The following is an 18,871-nucleotide window of genomic DNA, read 5'->3' on the forward strand; positions in this document are numbered from 1 at the left end:
AATTAGAAAAAATGAGGTATTTGTAACTTACGAACGGGTGACCAAATCTTAATGAAATTTGATGTTTAGAAGGATCTTGTGCTTTAGAGTTCTTATTGTTAATTCCGACCAGATCCGGTGACATTGGGGGGAGTTGGAGGGGGAAACCAGAATTCTTGGAGAACGTGAAAATTGAGGTATCTTTAGCTTACGAATGGGTGATCGGATCTTAATGAAACTTGATATATAGAAGGATCTTATGTCTCAGATGCTCCATTTTCAATTCGAATCGGACCCGGGGACATAGGGGGGAAACAAAAATCTTGAAAACGCTTAGAGTGGAGAGATTGGGATGAAACTTGATGGGAAGAATAAGCGTAAGTTATAGATATGTGATTGACATAGTTGGAACGGATCTGTTCACTTTTGAGGAGCTGGGGATTGTTGATTTGGAAAAATTGAGGAATTTTTTAACTTAAGAACGGGTGGCCGGATCTTAATGAAATTTAATATTTAGAAGGAATTCATGTCTCAGAGCTGGTCGGGATTTCAAATCCCGACCAGATCTGTTGACATTGGGGGTAGTTGGAGGGGGAAACTGGAAATCTTGGAAAACGCTTAGAGTAGAGAAATCGGGATGGAACTTGGTGGGTAGAATAAGCAAATGTTGTAGATACGTGATTGACGTAACCGTACTGGATCCACTCTCTTTGGGGGAGTTAGGGGGTGGGGTCCAGTGCTTTGGCGAGTTTGGTGCTTCTGGACGTGCTAGGACGATGGATTGGTAGGCGTATCCGGGAGCTGCACAAATTGACTTGATAAAGTCGTTTTCCCCGATTAGACAATCTGGGGGGCTGAAGGGAGAGAGAAAAAGGAGAAAAAATGAGGTATTTATAACTTACGAGTGAGTGATCGGATTTTAATGAATTTTGATATTTAGAAGGACCTCGAGACTCAGAGTTCTTATTTTAAATCCCGACCTGCATTAAGCCTCCTATTTTCCTTTTAAATCAATCTATTGATTCTTAGAATTTGGCTAGAGCTCATACCATATGAGCTCTTGGCTCGTCCGGCCTCGTCAAAAGTGCCATATGAGCTCTTAGCTCTTGTTCTTTTTTTCTTGTTTTTTTAGATAGATTTATTTTTCCATATTACAGTATAATTACGCAACAATCTACAAACCCCCACAAAGGCTCCATGTCCTGTAGCAGGGGAATTAAGAAACAGATCACATAACATTAAATACTTTAACCGTTAACATGTAAAGCCTTTACTTTATAAAAATAAACACAAGAAAAGAAAGTTCATTAAACAAGCTTTATCAAACTGCAATGAATCGAAATAGATAGCACTATATGCGTCAAGGAAAAAATTAATCATGTGGAAACTATTTTTTTTTACAAGTCTTTTGGAGGAGCCAAACGATTGGCATTCTCGAGCCAAATTGGGAAAGAAGAAAAAAGAAGACGTAAATAAGGGCTCTAGGAATATCATCATGGAGCTGAAGAAAAGCGAAAGACACACAGGAAAAAAATTAAGGTTTTTCAATATCAAGTAATGGTTTAGTTGCCGAACAATTTAGATCCTGGATAAGATTTATAGCTTTATTGTAAGTGTTCAAAAGAGGTTTTAGAAAAGAAGGGACAGTAGACATCCATATGACTGGACAATAGGGAACGTTGGAATGAATTGAGCTGTGAAATAAGATTCTTAGAATGAGTCCATGAAAAATATATTTGGGTTAATACCGAGGTTTCTGCATATCTTCATTTTAATCATATCAATATGGTGTTTAAAAGATAAATTGTCATATAGGAGGATACATAGAAAACGGAGATGGCTATCCTTTGGTCTTCATATAAAGCCTTTGGATGTATGAATTTCAGATAGTTGAGGACAAGCCTGATGTATACGAGAAAAAACTAAAAAACTAGTTTTAGAAATATTTAAGGCAAGTGGGTTAGCATCAGACAAGATTGAGACTCTCTCGAAGAGGTCAACTAACTATGCACGATCCTCATCCTCTGTTCTCCTAAAAGTAATAAGGGTGGTATCTTCGACAAAAGCAACAAGAGCATCCGAGGAATCTAAACTATGATAATGGGCACGGGAGAATGTTGGAGGACGTAGACGACAACAATAAAGAGGATTTTCATTTCTAACTACAAAAATTAGGCCATTTACATATATTAAGAACAATACTAGCACTAAAATTGACCCTTGAGGGACCCCCGGGCAAAAAGCGAAAGTTTAAATAGAAGAATACTATGAGTTTAAGAATCAAAGGCTTTACGAACAACAAACATCCAAAAACAAAGCAACAGGAATCAAAAGGGAGTCTAGGGCAGAGTGAAGATAATTCAGTAGAACTGCACATCATGCTCAGTTGAATGACTTGCTCGAAAACCAAATTGAAAATCGTGAAAAAAATCTTTAGTAGTAAAGAAAATTATTAAGACGAGAAAGCATTTCCTTCTCAACTATTTTGCTAAGCACAGACAACAAAGAAATTAGCAAATAGTTGGCTGGATCTTTCGTGTCCCCCTTATGTAATATGATGACTCGAGCACGCTTGAGACTACTCGGGAAAATACCATGCTGAAAGGAGAGGTTAACAAGTTTCCTTAAGGGAGAAATAAGGAAGGAAGTATGAACCTAATTAGTTTAGTCGGAATATTATCAAGGCTAGATGATGCGGAATTTTTCAATCCCGTAACAATTTTGGTAATTTCTATGTCCGCCAGGCTAGGTTTGGAGCTTCAATTAAGCAGCTAAAAACAGAGGAGTTTGTGAAGACTCAGTTTTTTACAAATTGAGACGAGAATGTTCGCCAATTTCTCTTAGTAAACTTTAATGAAAAAGGGTTTATGACGAAATAGATATGTCTTCCAAAATGAGAAGAGTTGAATATCTGTCCCCAAAGAAAAATCAGGATCACTTAACTCAGTTTCTATATGGGAGTTGTAGTAAAATATATAGAGTACTCTAAGTTAAACTTCTTGCTTTAAACCTTTGTGTCTAAAACGGAAGTTCTAACATATTATTCATTTTACGAAATTTTAGCTACTCCAAAGAGAGAGGGAGTGAGGGAGAAATAACTTTGTGATTTTTTATTATAAATTTTGTAATTTCATAGGATAAAAAAATACATTGGATTATTTTCTTATCTAAAATTATCAGTAGCTACACTTTAAGATTTTGAAATGCCCCCGTAAAGATATAGCACACTTTCTTGTCAGTTTCGGGGCTATTGGCACCACTGAATCTCATGACACATATAAGAATTGTAAATGAGTCAAAGAGAGAAGCGTGTCCAATGTCAGCAATGAAAATAAAGCGTGTGTATATTAACTCCTCGCTTTTCTTGGGAAGAAGATGATACATGTCTATGAAGCTCAATTTACACGTATGCGTATCAAAACATTAATTTGTAGCCGCCAGCATTTTCGACCAATCAGAGATTGTTTTTGTTTTATAATTAGTTTTACGAAACCACAAAAAACTAAAAAGATCCATAATAGTAGCACTGTCAAAAGGTGAACAAGAGGGGAAGATGGTCGTTAAGTTTACAATGAATCGCCAGTAAAATATAATGTACCAGCCATTCGTTTAACCCAACGAAAACGAAACTGATGTTTTTTAACTATAATGTGCCAACCGATTATGTATCTATCATTCTAGAAGGTACTGAGGTAAAACCAGTTCAGGCTATTACTTACCTTGGAGTCCGAATTAGTACATCGCTCAAGAATGCGCGTGAACTTGCTATTTACATCGCTCAAGAATACGCGTGAACTTGCTATTTACATCGCTCAAGAATACGCGTGAATTTGCTATTGATGATACCCTTAGAAAAGTTCGTAGTGCATATGGAAGGCTTGTCCCGAATAAGACAGGATTGATCTTCATATTCTAGCCCGGTCATATAATCTATTTGTTCTACCACATTTTTTGTAGGCCTACATATCTCCGTTTTGGAAATGTTTTATTCAGACAGATAAGAAAAAGCTGCTTATGATTTGTTTTAAGTATGCTATGTATTTTCTTGGGCTACCATCATGGACCAGTAACCAGTATTTGATCAAAAGATTTGGTCTGATAGATCCAGATGTTGCTGTCCCTATGAGAGTAAATGATTTTCAAAATAAGTTCCAGACTCTAGATCACCCTACTCTTCAGAGGATGTTTTTAAACTAGAAATCATATTTAATAGTTGAATGTATTCAATCTGTTGTACACATTTGTGTTTAGCTATATTTTGCTACCCTTTTCTTCTGTTTTTTCGTAATCGTACAAAGAATTATTTTTTTGTGTAACTTCTATTTAGTTATGAAATAGGGCGAAAAAACGCCCGTTTTAAGGAATACCTAAATTTTTTTTACCCTAAATAAGGATTTGCTTTTTCTGTTTAGATCTGCAAAGAAGAACCATTAAATCCTATTAAGCAAGATATCAAAAAAGGTAACCTCAGATACGTTGCGAATTGTTTCCCTCATCATGGATATATATGGAACTATGGTGCATTACCCCAGGTAATCTCACTTTTCCCTATTTTTTGCAAAATTAATTATTAAGAACGTGTGTTCAGTTATATTTTGGTCTAAAACAAAAGATAGGCTAAGATGGTTAAGACGCGTCTTACAAATATAGGATGATAATTTACAAACAAAAAAGTGTTAATAAACGCATTATTTCAATTAGGCGGGATTTGGTTTTGATTTCCAAGCGATAAAATAATTATAAACGATGACACATGTTCTGCCATGCTTGGCTAACAGTTAGTTCGAATAATCCCGGCTTTTTGTCTAATCAACATGGTAATGATAGCATCTGTTGTATCTAATTAAAAGACGTTCTATTAGCGGTTTTGACGGGCAGCTTTTCTGCAAAGGACTAAGATCAATAAGTAATTCCATACCGTTCCAAAGTGGTGTACGTCTTTTTTAGTAGTCACCATTGGGTTTGATTACCTCCTTCCCTTTCATAATCTTTAAAGGACAAACAATTCACTCGTTTTTGCTGAACATGGTAGCATTCTGGCAGAAGTTCCAGCTCAACTAAAAAAGTAAAAAAGAAAAGACGACTGTAATCCATGGGAGATAGGGTTTGTTGGCTATGCCGATGTTCTACTCAATGATGGGGTAGTTCTGTGATGGGAATTGCTCTTCATACCTTAATATACTGTCTAGAACTTGAGCAAAATCCGTAATTGGAAAGCTCAGTCTTACAGTGAATCGGGCCTGGAAGAGAGCTTTCTAGATGCTGGCTCCCTGAAGCCACAAACGTTGTTTCCCCTGCTTTATTTTATTTGGTCAGTTCAGTTTTGTTTACGTAAATATTTAACCAGTACTACCATTTGAGTATGCCCACAAATAATATGAACATGGACAAAAGTATTTATGAATGAAAAAAAAATATCAATGTTCACACTTGACCAATTTAGCACCAAGTACATGCGGTTAATAATTCGTCATTAAATTCATATCGTATATCAGCAGTACCCATGCGAAGAGAGAGGTGTCCCGGCCACTTCTAAGTTCACATATACATGAATATAGCACACCCAATTATCTATCTCCCTAACGGCTTGCGATAACCTTTTAAATTTTGTTTTAGAAGCGCGCATCGCTTATTTGCACCTCAGTTTCTCTGGCAGCAATTTCTGCGCTTTGGCAGGAGCTACAGCAAACTGAGAGTGCTCCGATTGATTGGCGGGCGTCACTGGAACATCTAGAAAAGCATCGTTTGCAGTATCTCGCGTTTACCTATTTGACACTAGACGAGGAGATTTTGAAAAAAAAATTCTAGAGGTTGCCGTTTTGGAAAATTAAGCACAACAGTAACACAAGTGGATCATATTTACAATATTGAGTAGCTTATATCATTTCCTACAATTTTATAATGGTTTAACACATTCATAAAATGTTTTGCCCATCTCCCTTTAACAGTTTCCTTACTCCAGTGCATCAATTAAAAAAAGGAAGCTAAGACAACTCGATGATTATAGGCCATGTGGTGGTTCTCTGAATAAGTATTGAAATCGTAAGAATACGTTATATAGAGCAATTTCAGGCATATGGGATTAATAGCAGGAAAACATGGGATTTAATTATAAACTGTAGCAAACCCAAGCATAAAATATACTGCAGTTCCTTCAAAACCGGTGCACAAACATAAAGAAATGTATGTGGAAGAGATGTTATCTCAGTCCTGGCTGATTCTTTTCTGAAATAGCATAAAAAAAGATCAATTTGTTTTCCACGTTAAAATGACTGAGAAAAATCAAACTTTTTCTTCCCATTCCATCCTTGAATTAGGTGGGCTTCATTCTTGGGGGTGGCTTCTACTGACACGGGTGCTGTCGAAACAAGAATTGGCTGACAGATAAAGAGGAGGCCGTCGCTGACTTTTTCGTATGAAAATCTTGCGTTGCCGGGCATTTTTGAGAAGGCTTAAGTTATTCCAGCTCATAAAAGTCGGTACTCGGTAAATTCTTATAATTTTGGACCTTTTGCGATGGATATCAGTCTTTGCAAAAACACTTTGAAAAGCTGATTTACAAACAGTTATATAATTTTCCGGAATTCAACATATTTCTGAATATTGGACGATTTGTTTTCAAACCAAGCTTTTTAACAGGATCCATTCTATCCAAATCTAGACATATCCATTAAATTTTTTTGGTTCAATTATTTCACCAAAATTGTGAACTAGAAACTTCGGAAATTGTAAAAAAAAATAGTTCTCAACCTACTTCGATGTAGAACCCTTCATTCAACCTTAATTTTAAAAGTGAACTAAACCAATTTTTTAACATATAAAATCAAGTGTTTTGTTTTCCGAATTGAGTAAATAAGCGTTGAGTAACTTAACGCTCCAAAAATGTAAAAGAATACTGTGAAGAAGAAAAAGTCTGAGAAATGTAAGAGAAACGATCAGTCTATATCGTACGAATAGCTATTTTCGGAATAGCCCAAATCATTTGAGATATCAAGATTATCAGAATTTGAAATCCTATTTGCTTGAGAGGGACAGGGAAGCCCACTGGGACCATGAAACCAGGAAAAAGTCGTGACTTTCTACCAAGGTATTCGTCGCAATAGAACAGCGACCGAAAGGAAGATTGATTGACCATATTATTTAGTAAAGAACGCTTGATGGATGGAGGAATATGCTCATCTACAGAAATATACAACAAATTTATGGATTAGGTTACCGAATACTTCGGAGAACCCCATAAAAACTGATGAGGTAGCAATAAAAAGAAAATTCAAAGAATACATCCTAAACCAGTGATTCCCAACGTTGGGTGTAGGCACCACCGATGGGGCATATCAATATTTTGACGTGGTCATGGACAGTACTTACACCCTTTGGCTGAATTTAGAGCTTAAATTTTTCATTAGCATAAAATATACCCAAGGGACGACCCAAAAAAGATACCAAGTTAATGGTCTTTTATGTTCCCTCTGGTGAATACACGTAAAATTTCGAATAACAAAATATAAATATCATGAGGGGGGCATTAGGATCTTAGAAATACGTACGTCGGGCATGGCACAAAATCGGTTGAGAGCAACCACCCTAAACAAATAAACACACATCTGTCATCTTCCTTCTCGAAAAAAAGCAAAATTTCACAGTTTTCTTGATAAGATCTTGAAACCTTTACAGTAGGGTTTTTCGATATGCCAAATATGATTGGTATAATTTTCATCAAGATTTCTTGCAATTTTGGGGCTTTTGCCCCCTTTTTGAAAATAAGGCAAATTTTCTTTGGCTTATAACTTTTGGTGAATAACTTTAAGCAAAATCACTTCTTTATATTTTCATGTACTTGTGATTACAAGAAAAAGCTGATTCATTATTATCAGTATTGTTACCAAAGCTTGTTTTTTAGTTAATTACCATGTGTGGTTTGTAGAAAATCAATCGCTGAATTATTAATTGATACATCAATTCAATATATTCCGTAACGACGACCTTAGCTGATTGCATCAGAAACTACCTATGTTTAGTAAAAGCTTTTATTTAGCGATTAATTTTCTATAAGTTAATGTGAAACAGAATCAAAATGAAATATTTTTGGAAAAAATGATAATTTTTATATAATGGAGTATAATTGAAAGCCACGAATGTAATTCCACAAGAAATTTCATTTCCCGGAAAGAATAATTATTATTGTGGTCTTCTTTTTTGATTAATCTTTTTATTTTCTCTTCGTTTTGGGTTTTAATATATTCATTCGTATTAGTTTCTGCTCGTTGTTCGAATTGTTGAAAGATACTTTTTTTCCTGTTTAATGTTTGAAATAGCTCTTTGCTTCTTTACAAAACATTTTTGGATTTTTTTTCCTTTTTAAATCAATCGTGTATAAGTAGAAAACCAGTGTGAAAATAAATATTGTTTTGTTACCTCAATCCCGTTTAAGTCCTGTTCAACGAATTAGCATTATTTTAAAATGTGATAAGGAATTTTAGTATTCCTTGCGGCATTTGATTTTGAGTCGAAAGGGTTTGTAAAAAATTGAAAGTAGAAGCAAAACAGAAGAATAATGAACTGGAATAATGAAGAATAATGGCTTCTTCCAAGAATTTCTTTCCCCCAATTTTGGTCTAGTTTTCTAGATTTATCGTGTCATGGCTAACATGTGGAGGGGTCACTTTTGCAGCGGAATGCTTCCAAAGAAAAGCGTCTTTTAGAAAAGAATTCCCTATTGAAGTGATAAAAACCAGACCTACTGCTGTCGATAGGAATTTTAAATGACTACTAAGTTAATGTAAAGTGTATTACCCATGGTTTGATAACTTTTTAGTTTAAAATAGAACTAATCAATATTAAAGTTGCAGCTATGAAAGAAAGCAAGTTATTCCTATAGCTCTATAGTAATTGTGGAAATATGCCAGTATATCAATTGGTACGGTTTTTTGTTAATGATGTTTCTATATTTTAAGATTGTTAGATGGGGACTTGGTCCGCATTAATCCTGACCCCCTCATTTATACATTTACAAAAGCAGAACATAGCTTATTTTCAAACTTTTTATAAGCTAATTGCCCCTCGAAAAATCTGCATAAATAATTGCACATGATTTCTGAAGTCAAATTGGGTTCCTTTTGCTCTTTAATGCTGTACTTTGTTTGCTTTTTTCAACCTTTTCTTAATTGAACATTTTTTCTGCTTATGTATCAATTTAAGAGGGTTTTATTTAATTTTGTTGTCTGGTATCTATTCACGGTTGGTGTTTTGAACAATGATAAATAATAAATGTATTTTATCGTGGTTTAGGTTCTTGGCTTGCATATTCATACGGAAATGTGGAGGGAGGGGGAAGAGCTCGAGTGCTATTGATGAATCGCCCTAGAAATTAGACGCTCCCAAATTTGATTTTAATTTAGCCGATTGTTGGAATTAGCCATGTATTAAGGGGAATAACATTCGACTTGAGCTTGCATCTTATAAATTGGCCTGGTTTCCAAAGAAAAAGACATGGCGACAGTAATGATAAAAAAAATCTAGAATTTTCGGAATTCTCACTTCGGTTTTCCATTAAATTGATTTTTGGAATTTGGAAGTGTATGAGTTCAAAATAAACTCGAGCTACGCCATAGATCAGAATCTGCTTTCTATTAGAATGGTAAAAACAGAACACTGAAAGAAAACAAGTACTTCTACGCTAGGTTGTATTGGGTTAAGGGATGAGCTCGCTAAGTTTAAACCCTCATATTCAAAATAAACAAAAAAAAACCTTACAAATTGAAATTTTTGGCTATAGAAGGGCTAAAAAGACCATTGCAATAGATGGCCATTCCTCCGAATAATGTCCTACGGATGACACTATCTTTATCTTTTGAAGCACGAGTGAACACAGTTTAGTGGCATTACACCCTATATGGTTAACTAAAAGTAACAAGTTTGAGTTTTTGTTATTTTTTTCTATGGAGAAATCCTTATCTATGTATAGGCCATGTATTATTTTTAGACATGGGAGAATCCGAATGAGGTTGATGAAAGAACTGGGTGTAAAGGAGATAATGATCCTATTGATGTTTGTGAAATCGGACACCGTGTGGCAAAGCGTGGCCAAGTCATTGAGGTCAAGGTCCTTGGATGTTTCGCTTTAATTGACGAAGGTTTGTAGCTTTGATACAACTTACAGAGACTACTTTTTAAGTTACATAGAACAATTGTTGGAAGTGGTTATAATATTTTGTCACTAGCTGAAGATATTGTTGGGATTATAGTTAGTTTGATCGCTCTAACTATAAGGAATGACTTTGTGGGGAAAAAATGGTAATTACTTCATTTATCAATAATATATATATATATATATATATATATATATATATATATATATATATATATATATATATATATATATATACAAAATTAATTTGGTGGTTTCAGTTTGACATTTTTTATCGTGTGTGTTTTTATGTTTTATTTAGTTTTGTGTTTTTAGTTAGTTTTGTCGCTCTAACTATAAGGAATGACTTTGTGGGGAAAAAATGGTAATTACTTCATTTATCAACATACAACTTGGGTGGTTAAGAATATTTTACAAAAAGAATGTAAAAAACTGGTGCAATCACCTGAGTGGGCTTAAAGAAAGCCATTTGCCTGTTTATATGGAGTTATATGAGGTTTATATGGCTGTTTATATGGGGTTTATATGGAGTTATATGACTTTGTGGGGAAAAAATGGTAATTACTTCATTTATCAACATACAACTTGGGTGGTTAAAAATATTTTACAAAAAGAATGTAAAAAACTGGCGCAATTACCTGGAGTGGGCTTAAAGAATGCCATTTGCCTGTTTATATGGAGTTATATGAGGTTTATATGGCTGTTTATATGTGGTTTATATGGAGTTATGTGACTTTGTGGGGAAAAATGGTAATTACTTCATTTATCAACATACAACTTGGGTGGTTAAAAATATTTTACAAAAAGAATGTAAAAAACTGGCGCAATTACCTGGAGTGGGCTTAAAGAAAGCCATTTGCCTGTTTATATGGAGTTATATGAGGTTTATATGGCTGTTTATATGTGGTTTATATGGAGTTATATGACTTTGTGGGGAAAAATGGTAATTACTTCATTTATCAACATACAACTTGGGTGGTTAAGAATATTTTACAAAAAGGATGTAAAAAACTGGCGCAATTACCTGGAATGGGCTTAAAAAAGCCATTTGCCTGTTATTTTTATTCTTATGTGAAAAATGCCCGCACGAAATATTTCATCCATTTATATGTTTGCAAGACATGTAGAGTCTTAGCTGAGCCTTTTTGGGGTAAGAATGTTACGGCTATAAAAAAAAAGTAATAATAATTTGGTGGTTTTAGTTTGACATTTTTTATCGTGTGTGTTTTTATGTTTTATTTAGTTTTATGTTTTTAGTTAGTTTTGTCGCTCTAGCTATAAGGAATGACTTTGTGGAGAAAAAATGGTAATTACTTCATTTATCAACATACAACTTGGGTGTTTAAGAATATTTTATTCAAGGGATGTAAAAAACTGGCGCAATTATATGGAGCGGGCCTAAAGAAAGCCATTTGGCTATTTTTTTAATCTTATGTGAAAAATGTCCGCGCGAAATATTTCATGCAAGACATGTAGAGTCTTAGCTGAGCCTTTTTGGGGTAAGAATGCTACGGCTATAAAAAAAAAAAAAAATATTTGATTTTTGTGGTTTTAGTTAGACATTTTTTATCGGTGTGTTTTTATGTTTTATTTAGTTTTGTATTTTTAGTTAGTTTTGTCCCTCTAACTAAAAGGAATGACTTTGTGGGGGAAAATGGTAATTACTATTTATCAACATACAACTTGGGTGTTTAAGGGATGATATTTTATTTAAGGGATAAAACTGGCGCAATTACCTGGAGTGAGCTTAAAGAAAGTCATTTGCCTGTTTTTTTAATGTTATGTGAAAAATGCCCGCATGAAATATTTCATCCGTTTATATGTTTGCAAGACACGTAGAGTCTTAGCTGAGCCTTTTTGGGGTAAGAATGCTGCGGCTATAAAAAAAAAATAATTTTATTTTTGTGGTTTTTGTTTGACATTTTTTATCGGTTCATTTTGAGGTCAACTATCCTGCATTGGATGAGATTCACCAGCACCTTTACATGGAGCCAAAGAATAGGTTAATAGGAAAACTTTTTAAATGTCTTGAGTCTTGATTTTTTTTCTTTAATTTTCTTTTGTGAAAATTTGCTGTTTTGGGTTTTGAAAAATGGTTATTTCGGAGACTTTTCTCTATGTAGATTTTTTTCCCGGTGCCTAGTTAAAAAATACAGTAAGATAATTTTCAATACCCATAGTTTTTACACGAAAGACTTCCTATTTTTCTTTATCTGCTGCCAGCAAAAAAAGTTACTGCACCAAGACTATGTGTGCTGGAAAAATTGCGATTGTTTTTTTGCACTAAGCATTTAAAATTGGAGGAATGAAGGCTTTCACAAACAGCAATTTATTTTCCAGAATTGATTTTATAATGTTGAAAGCAAGGTAATTTGGTTGTCAGGGGACAATTCCCTGATCTTGGTTTGTTAGATATCGTGTGTAAGTCCCTTAATTTGCTAAGCCATTAGGCTTGTTGATTTTTATATTTCGTGTATAGGAGAATATCTGATCCCTAAATTAATTATTTGTTTTGTCTTTTCTCCAGGGGAAACGGACTGGAAAATTATTGCCATTGATGTCAATGATCCCCTAGCTGAAAAATTGAATGGTAAGTCGTTCTTTTATATTGATGTAAGCTTTTTTGAAAATACTTTGCCTCCCATATACCTAGACGCTTTTTTCCCATTTCAGCCCCCATGGAATTTACAATCTATTAACTTAGTTGCTATTAACGGTTAAGTATTTCGACGACACCATGTGTTGCCGGGATCAGATACAGCATTGAGACTGGGACTATATATCGGGACAGCTTGAGGGATCAAGCTGATACTTTCAGGGAGTGTCACGGGCGAGGCAAGTGGACCTCAAATTTTGATTCAGGAGATAGCCATTAAGCTTATCTAATTAGTATATTGATATAAGAAACTCTGCTGTTATTTTATCATCAAAGATATTTTTGACTTGTAATTGTTGGTTGTTTTACTTTATTCGCCAGGTAGAATTTTTAAGTTGGACTTAACCCTCTTGGTGCAGTTGATTGTAAGAAATGACAAGTTCTTAATTTATAGATAGATGAGTTACCGGCTTGAAAGGGTTAATAATTAAACTGTCATATTTCGATTTTTCGTGAAATTTGTCGGATTTGCTGCCCTTTTTAATGTATTCATTTTTGAGATATATATGGAACCTATTCTGACAAAGTCTATATAGCACTATATTTCCCCTCTTACGCTTTGGTTCCTTTCAACTATTACGTGTTTAACCGTCTAAAGTCCCCTCATAACACTCAATTGCTCTATGGAATTTCATCCCAGCATATTTCATCTCTTAAAATCTCACTTTCTATCCTCCCTAGTCTTTCTATCCTCCCTAGAATTATTTTAAACTACCTTTTATAAGTTATTGCACTGTAGATATAAAATAGAAGGCTCTAGCTAATTGTATGCTTCGAAAGAGTTGAGCCTGGAGTCAAACATATCTGGATTCAAAGGATATAGGGGAAAGATCCTCTAGAATCATTGCTGGCGAAAGCAGTGTCGAATTAACTTTTCAGCTGCTGGGTCTTTTTTAGAGGGACAAGTAGCTCGGTGGTCCGGAGTCGAATGACATAAAATACGTTATGCTTTTTTTGGAGGGGGGAGAGATAAAAAGGGGCCAATTCACGTCATTGTGTTCAAGTGTTCATAGGTTAAGTAGAAAAAATTATACTACTTAATTACTACTTAATTATACTACTTTTAGTCGTTTAAGAATTTAAAGTTAAGATTTTTCATCCTCAATTTTCTCTCTGATATGGGGGGGGGGGTAGGGATTAACCGAAATGAGAACTAAAAACTATGTCAGGAAAAAGTGCAGCTGCCCATTGATACCGTCTATTCAGTTTTTTCCCCTTTAAGGGTGTCCATGAAATTAATCCATTTTGTGCCCCCAGTCTATTTAATTTAACATGGTGGACCTTTGGCTTAAAATAATTCTAGACTGTGTATTTATCATCCTTTTCCATTTATTTTGCCGAAAATATTTTTTTGTATTTAAAGGAATTGAGTTCAAAAAAGGTAGGCAAAGAGTGCAAAATGTAGTTGTTTGGAATACATTGTGAAGCCACCAAATAGTTGATCACCATTGGGGAAAACGTGTTCTATCCCAAATTGAAGCTTGGATTAATAACTTAGTTAGGTAAAATACAAATTTGTTTCAGATAAAAGTGTTCATTAAAAAAGCTCGAAGGCCTGTTAAATATTGAACTTAATTAAATACAACAAATAGCACGGTTTTGAAAAGAGATCACGTGCATATATGTTATACCAGTAAAGAAAGAGGGAGAGAGAGTGGTTGATGAAGGACCGCATAGCAGACTAGAGACTTCAGATGCTAAGGGAAGGGAACATCGATGTATTATACAACTATGCTATGAATATGCCTTTAAAAGTTTCTTTTTCAAGGCCTAAAAAAAACGGATATAATTATGTTTACAAAGACTTCCTCGCGAAATTGAGCCTAGACCTAAGCGAAAGCATAACCAAATGGTTCGATTCTACTAAAATTAAATTTGACGCTGATTTTTTCAAGATAATTTTTCTATTTGACCTAAGAAACTGGTTCCTAACACCTACAAATTAAAAATCGGAATATACACACTGCGTAAGTTTGCTTTTTCTTTCTTTTTTTAAAGTAAAATTTATAGTATAGTATTTTCTTTCCAGACATTGATGATGTTGAGAAGCATATGCCAGGTTTTCTAAAAGCCACCGTAGAATGGTTTAGGGTATATAAGATGCCAGATGGAAAACCTGCAAATCAGTTTGCTTTTGACGCCGAAGCGAAGAACAAAGATTTTGCTCATGAAGTCATTCATGAGACTCATATCTTTTGGAAACAGCTTATTCATAATCAAGCCAAGTGTCCTAATTTGGAAAGGTGAGTTTTTTTTATGTCAAGTAACAGGAAATATCACTATCAATTATGCTACACTTCATCAAAATGTAAATTGTAGAGTCTAAGGGGAGAGGGGGCTATTGACTTAATAGAAGGGCAAGCATTTTTTCAAATCCTTGAGAAAATCTTGCAATGGTCAATTTTTGTTTTAAACACCGTTTGGGAAAACGTAATTTATATTTATTTTTTTCAGTGACTAGACTTTATTCTACATTTGATCGGAGAAAAATATTGTTTAACCCATTTTGAATGTCACGAGTCAATACGACAGCATTTGCTGCAAAATATTTAGTATATAAAGATTTTTGGCATGTTATGGTTAACTTGTATATACTTTTGATTTATTAAATATTTTGGGAGCCTTTAGCTGCTACGATCGACAAATGTGGGCACTGCGCTTCAACATATATTAAGAATTCGCCTAAAACTCTATCCACTTAAAGGCCAAAACGCCCTTATCGTTTGATTTTCGGTCTCGCATGGGCAAGTCAAAACCGGTTTTAGGAATAACCAGCTCAGTATATAGGAATTCACTGCTGAATTCCTCTACCTATTTTTCTTATGCTATTATGTAGCCCAGATATGGTTTTTCACCGGGTGATATGAGATAAACGTTATCTCCTTAAACCCGTTGAAGGTGTTTCAAAACTTCAAAACTTTGCCCTCAAGGGGTCCACCCGCCAGCCAATTTCAGGGGTTCACCCGCTTCTAAATACGAGGTTTGGCTATAAGATAACGAGCCTGATGCTTCCAAAAAAGAAATACGCATTCGCCAAAAAAAGGACGACCGAAAGCTGTGTAGTGTGAAGCCTTCTCTTGCAATGAGGCACCTCCCATGTTTGTAAACAAATTATTCTGGCCATGGCCTTCGTTATTATAAGAGCTGATGTTTTGTTTTGCCGGAAAAATGATAAATGTAATAATAGAGCCACGAATTGTTGTGAGATTCACCTGACATTTTACAGGACTCCACCAAGGTCACACTACGTTTTCTTGCTAGGAGTTATAACATATGACGAATCTTGGTTTTTCACTTACAATCATTAAACGAAACCCAATCCATGCACAAAAAGACCAATCTTCACCGAGAGCTACAAAAGCTCAAATGACCAAATCGAGATTCAAAGCGATGACGGTTGTTTCTAGTCATGGGATTGTGTACCTTCCCAGAGTTTTAATCGATTAATCAACATTGCTTCATTGATCTTCGACTCCGTGAAAGAATGAGAAAAAAAACGACTTTATTGTGGAAGAACACGTCACGGGTTCTCTGTCAATACAGTGCGCTGGCCCATTCTGCATTGTCTGTCAAGACGTTCATAGCCAAGTAAAAGACTCGAGTGTTAGACCATCCCCTTATTTGCCTGACTTTGCAACAAGCGACTGTTGTCTGTTTAAGAAGGTTGAATCTGCATTAAAAGGAATTAAATTTCAATCTGTTGAATGTGCGAAAAAAAGCGGCGTGTGTCATGGCCCTCCAACGATTTTTTGTCAGAAAATATGGTAGGTTTAACGTCCTTCGACGAGGCTAGGGAAATATCTTATAGTTTTGTTCAGTACCTTAGTGATGATATGTTTTTATTAAGCATGGCCATTGTATCTCGGATTCACTTGGCTATCGCCTTGACCATTGACCAATATAAAGCCATCTATCAAAGGATACTACATAATAGCTAAAGAGGATTATTTGTTTAGTAATAATTACAGCAGAAATCTTTAATTTATGCCTCCTTTAAATATGTGCAATTGTAGTCTGGACATGCTGTCGGCATTCTCTTGGCTGTGCCTTGTCTGGCTTTCACATTGAAATAGTTATCTTGGAGGCATAATGCTTACCATGAAAGACGTCTGTCATCTGGTTTCGTAATATTTAAGCATCTCAGTGAGCTATGGTCCGTTATAATTTTGAATATGCGCCCATAAATATAATAATAAAGTTTTTTAACTGCACACCCAATTGCCAAACACTCGCTTTCAGTGGTACTATGATTCTGACCTGCGGCCGATAATTTTCTAGGTTAGAAAATTGATAATTTTCTTTTTTTTTTTGGTTAGAAAATTGTAGTTTCAGTTTCAGGTCGTTTCGAAAAAGTTCTACCATTTTTTTATTGTTTTTATTATGTATTAGGATCCTATTAGTACAGAAACTTACTGATGGAAGTTTCAAGCTATTCAAAAAAAAAAAGAAAAAAATCGGACCTTCATTCGGCTATATTTTCAGGGAAAATCAATTTAATTTATCCCCATTTCTCCTTTTGTGTTAGGATCTTTTTAGCCAAAGTACTAAAGGATTAGTTTCGATCCGATCGAAAAAAAATTTGTGGCTCCTTTTTGAGACTCCCCCCCTCGAATAATTCGTTGTGTGATTTTTCTTCATTAGATGCTTCTGAGACCAAGCATACTATGGCTGTAAGTTTCAAACTGATCAAAGAGGAAAGTATTTTGTCTCATTATCTTCGTCACCAACGTCCTCAATTTCTTTGTGGCCACCTTTGCCCTTGTTGTCATGTTAAACGTCTCTGACGATGTTGTCAGAATGATTATGGTGATAATTATCATCACCATGTAATGCCTTCAAGATACCTCTTCAAAGTGAGGGTAATTTACAGTTTCATCCTTCCTCCATCCGTCATGACGAGAGACATTTTATGACTTGTTGTTTCCATGGTTAGTAATTCGCCATAAAGTCAGAACATTTGGTCCTATTATGATTAAAAAAAAAAGTTTTTTTTAACTGCAAGTAAGGAGCGACATTAAAACTTAAAAAGAACAGAAATTATTCCATATATGGAAGAGGCTGCCCCCTCCTCAGCGCCCCGCTTTTTACGCTAAGGTTTGACTCTTTTTCACAACTCTGCTTTTTAAAACAATAAAAAACTTCAGCGTAAAGAGCGAAGCGTTGAGGAGGGGACAACCCCTTTCATATACGGAATAAATTTTGTTCGTTTGAAGTTTTAATCGCGCTCCTTACTTGCATTTACTTGCTAGTTTTTTTTTTAAATATTTAATTTCTAAACATTTTTGAATTAATGCATGTTTTGATTTTGGCTCACCGCATATGAATAATTAAAACGAAATTTGCATTTGGCTTTCTCATAGTTTTGATCGAACGATTTTGATAAAAAAAAGATGTGGGGGAGGAGGCCTAGTTGCCCTCCAATTTTTGGTCACTTAAAAAGGCAACTAGAACTTTTTCCTTTTTTACGAACTTTTTTATTAGTAATAAACATACGTAACTTACGAATTAACTTACGTAACGAACTTCTATATTTGTATATTTTTATTAGGTATATGAGGGGATTCACCCCATCGTCAATACCTCACTTTTTACACTAAAGTTTGGATTTTGTCCCAATTCTTTAAGAATTACTGCTGAATCACAAAGGCCGTAGAATAAATAGTTGAAATTACTAAAAATACTTAAGCGTAAAGAGCGAAATATTATGGAGGATACGAACCTTCTTATATGCTTAATAATACCTGTTCGTTTTAGGTTTTAATGCTGCTCCTTGCTTCAAGCTGATTTTTTTTTATTATTTATTGTCTCATTGTTTTTTTTTAATAATGCTAGAAAATCCTGCGCCCCCTTCATGGAAATTCCCTTCCCTCATGATAAATTACTCCATGGAATGATCCTCCCACGTAACCCTTGACCCATGACCCTCCCCTCTCAACGCGAAAAAGTCCCCCTGAAAACGTCTGTACACTTGCCAATAACCATTACTATATGTAATGCGAAAAAAGTCCCCCTCAACGCGAAAAAGTCCCCCTCAAAACGTCCGTACACTTCCCAATAACCATTAATATATGTAAACAATGGTCGAAGTT

General features: G+C 34.9%; 1 protein-coding gene across 3 annotated transcripts in view; it reads left to right on the top strand.

Moving 5' to 3' along the window:
* LOC136038722 (inorganic pyrophosphatase-like) overlaps positions 1-18,871 on the top strand; it is a 50,789-nt gene that overhangs the window by 27,077 nt on the left and 4,841 nt on the right. For all 3 annotated transcript variants that reach the window (XM_065722060.1, XM_065722059.1, XM_065722058.1), the window contains 4 exons: positions 4,392-4,511; positions 9,962-10,112; positions 12,654-12,716; positions 14,812-15,025. In XM_065722060.1, coding sequence (XP_065578132.1) covers positions 4,392-4,511; positions 9,962-10,112; positions 12,654-12,716; positions 14,812-15,025 — 548 coding nt within the window. The remainder of the gene's footprint in view (positions 1-4,391; positions 4,512-9,961; positions 10,113-12,653; positions 12,717-14,811; positions 15,026-18,871) is intronic.

The sequence above is a fragment of the Artemia franciscana genome, chromosome 18 (genome assembly GCF_032884065.1).
Source record: "Artemia franciscana chromosome 18, ASM3288406v1, whole genome shotgun sequence".
Lineage (NCBI taxonomy): Eukaryota > Metazoa > Arthropoda > Branchiopoda > Anostraca > Artemiidae > Artemia > Artemia franciscana.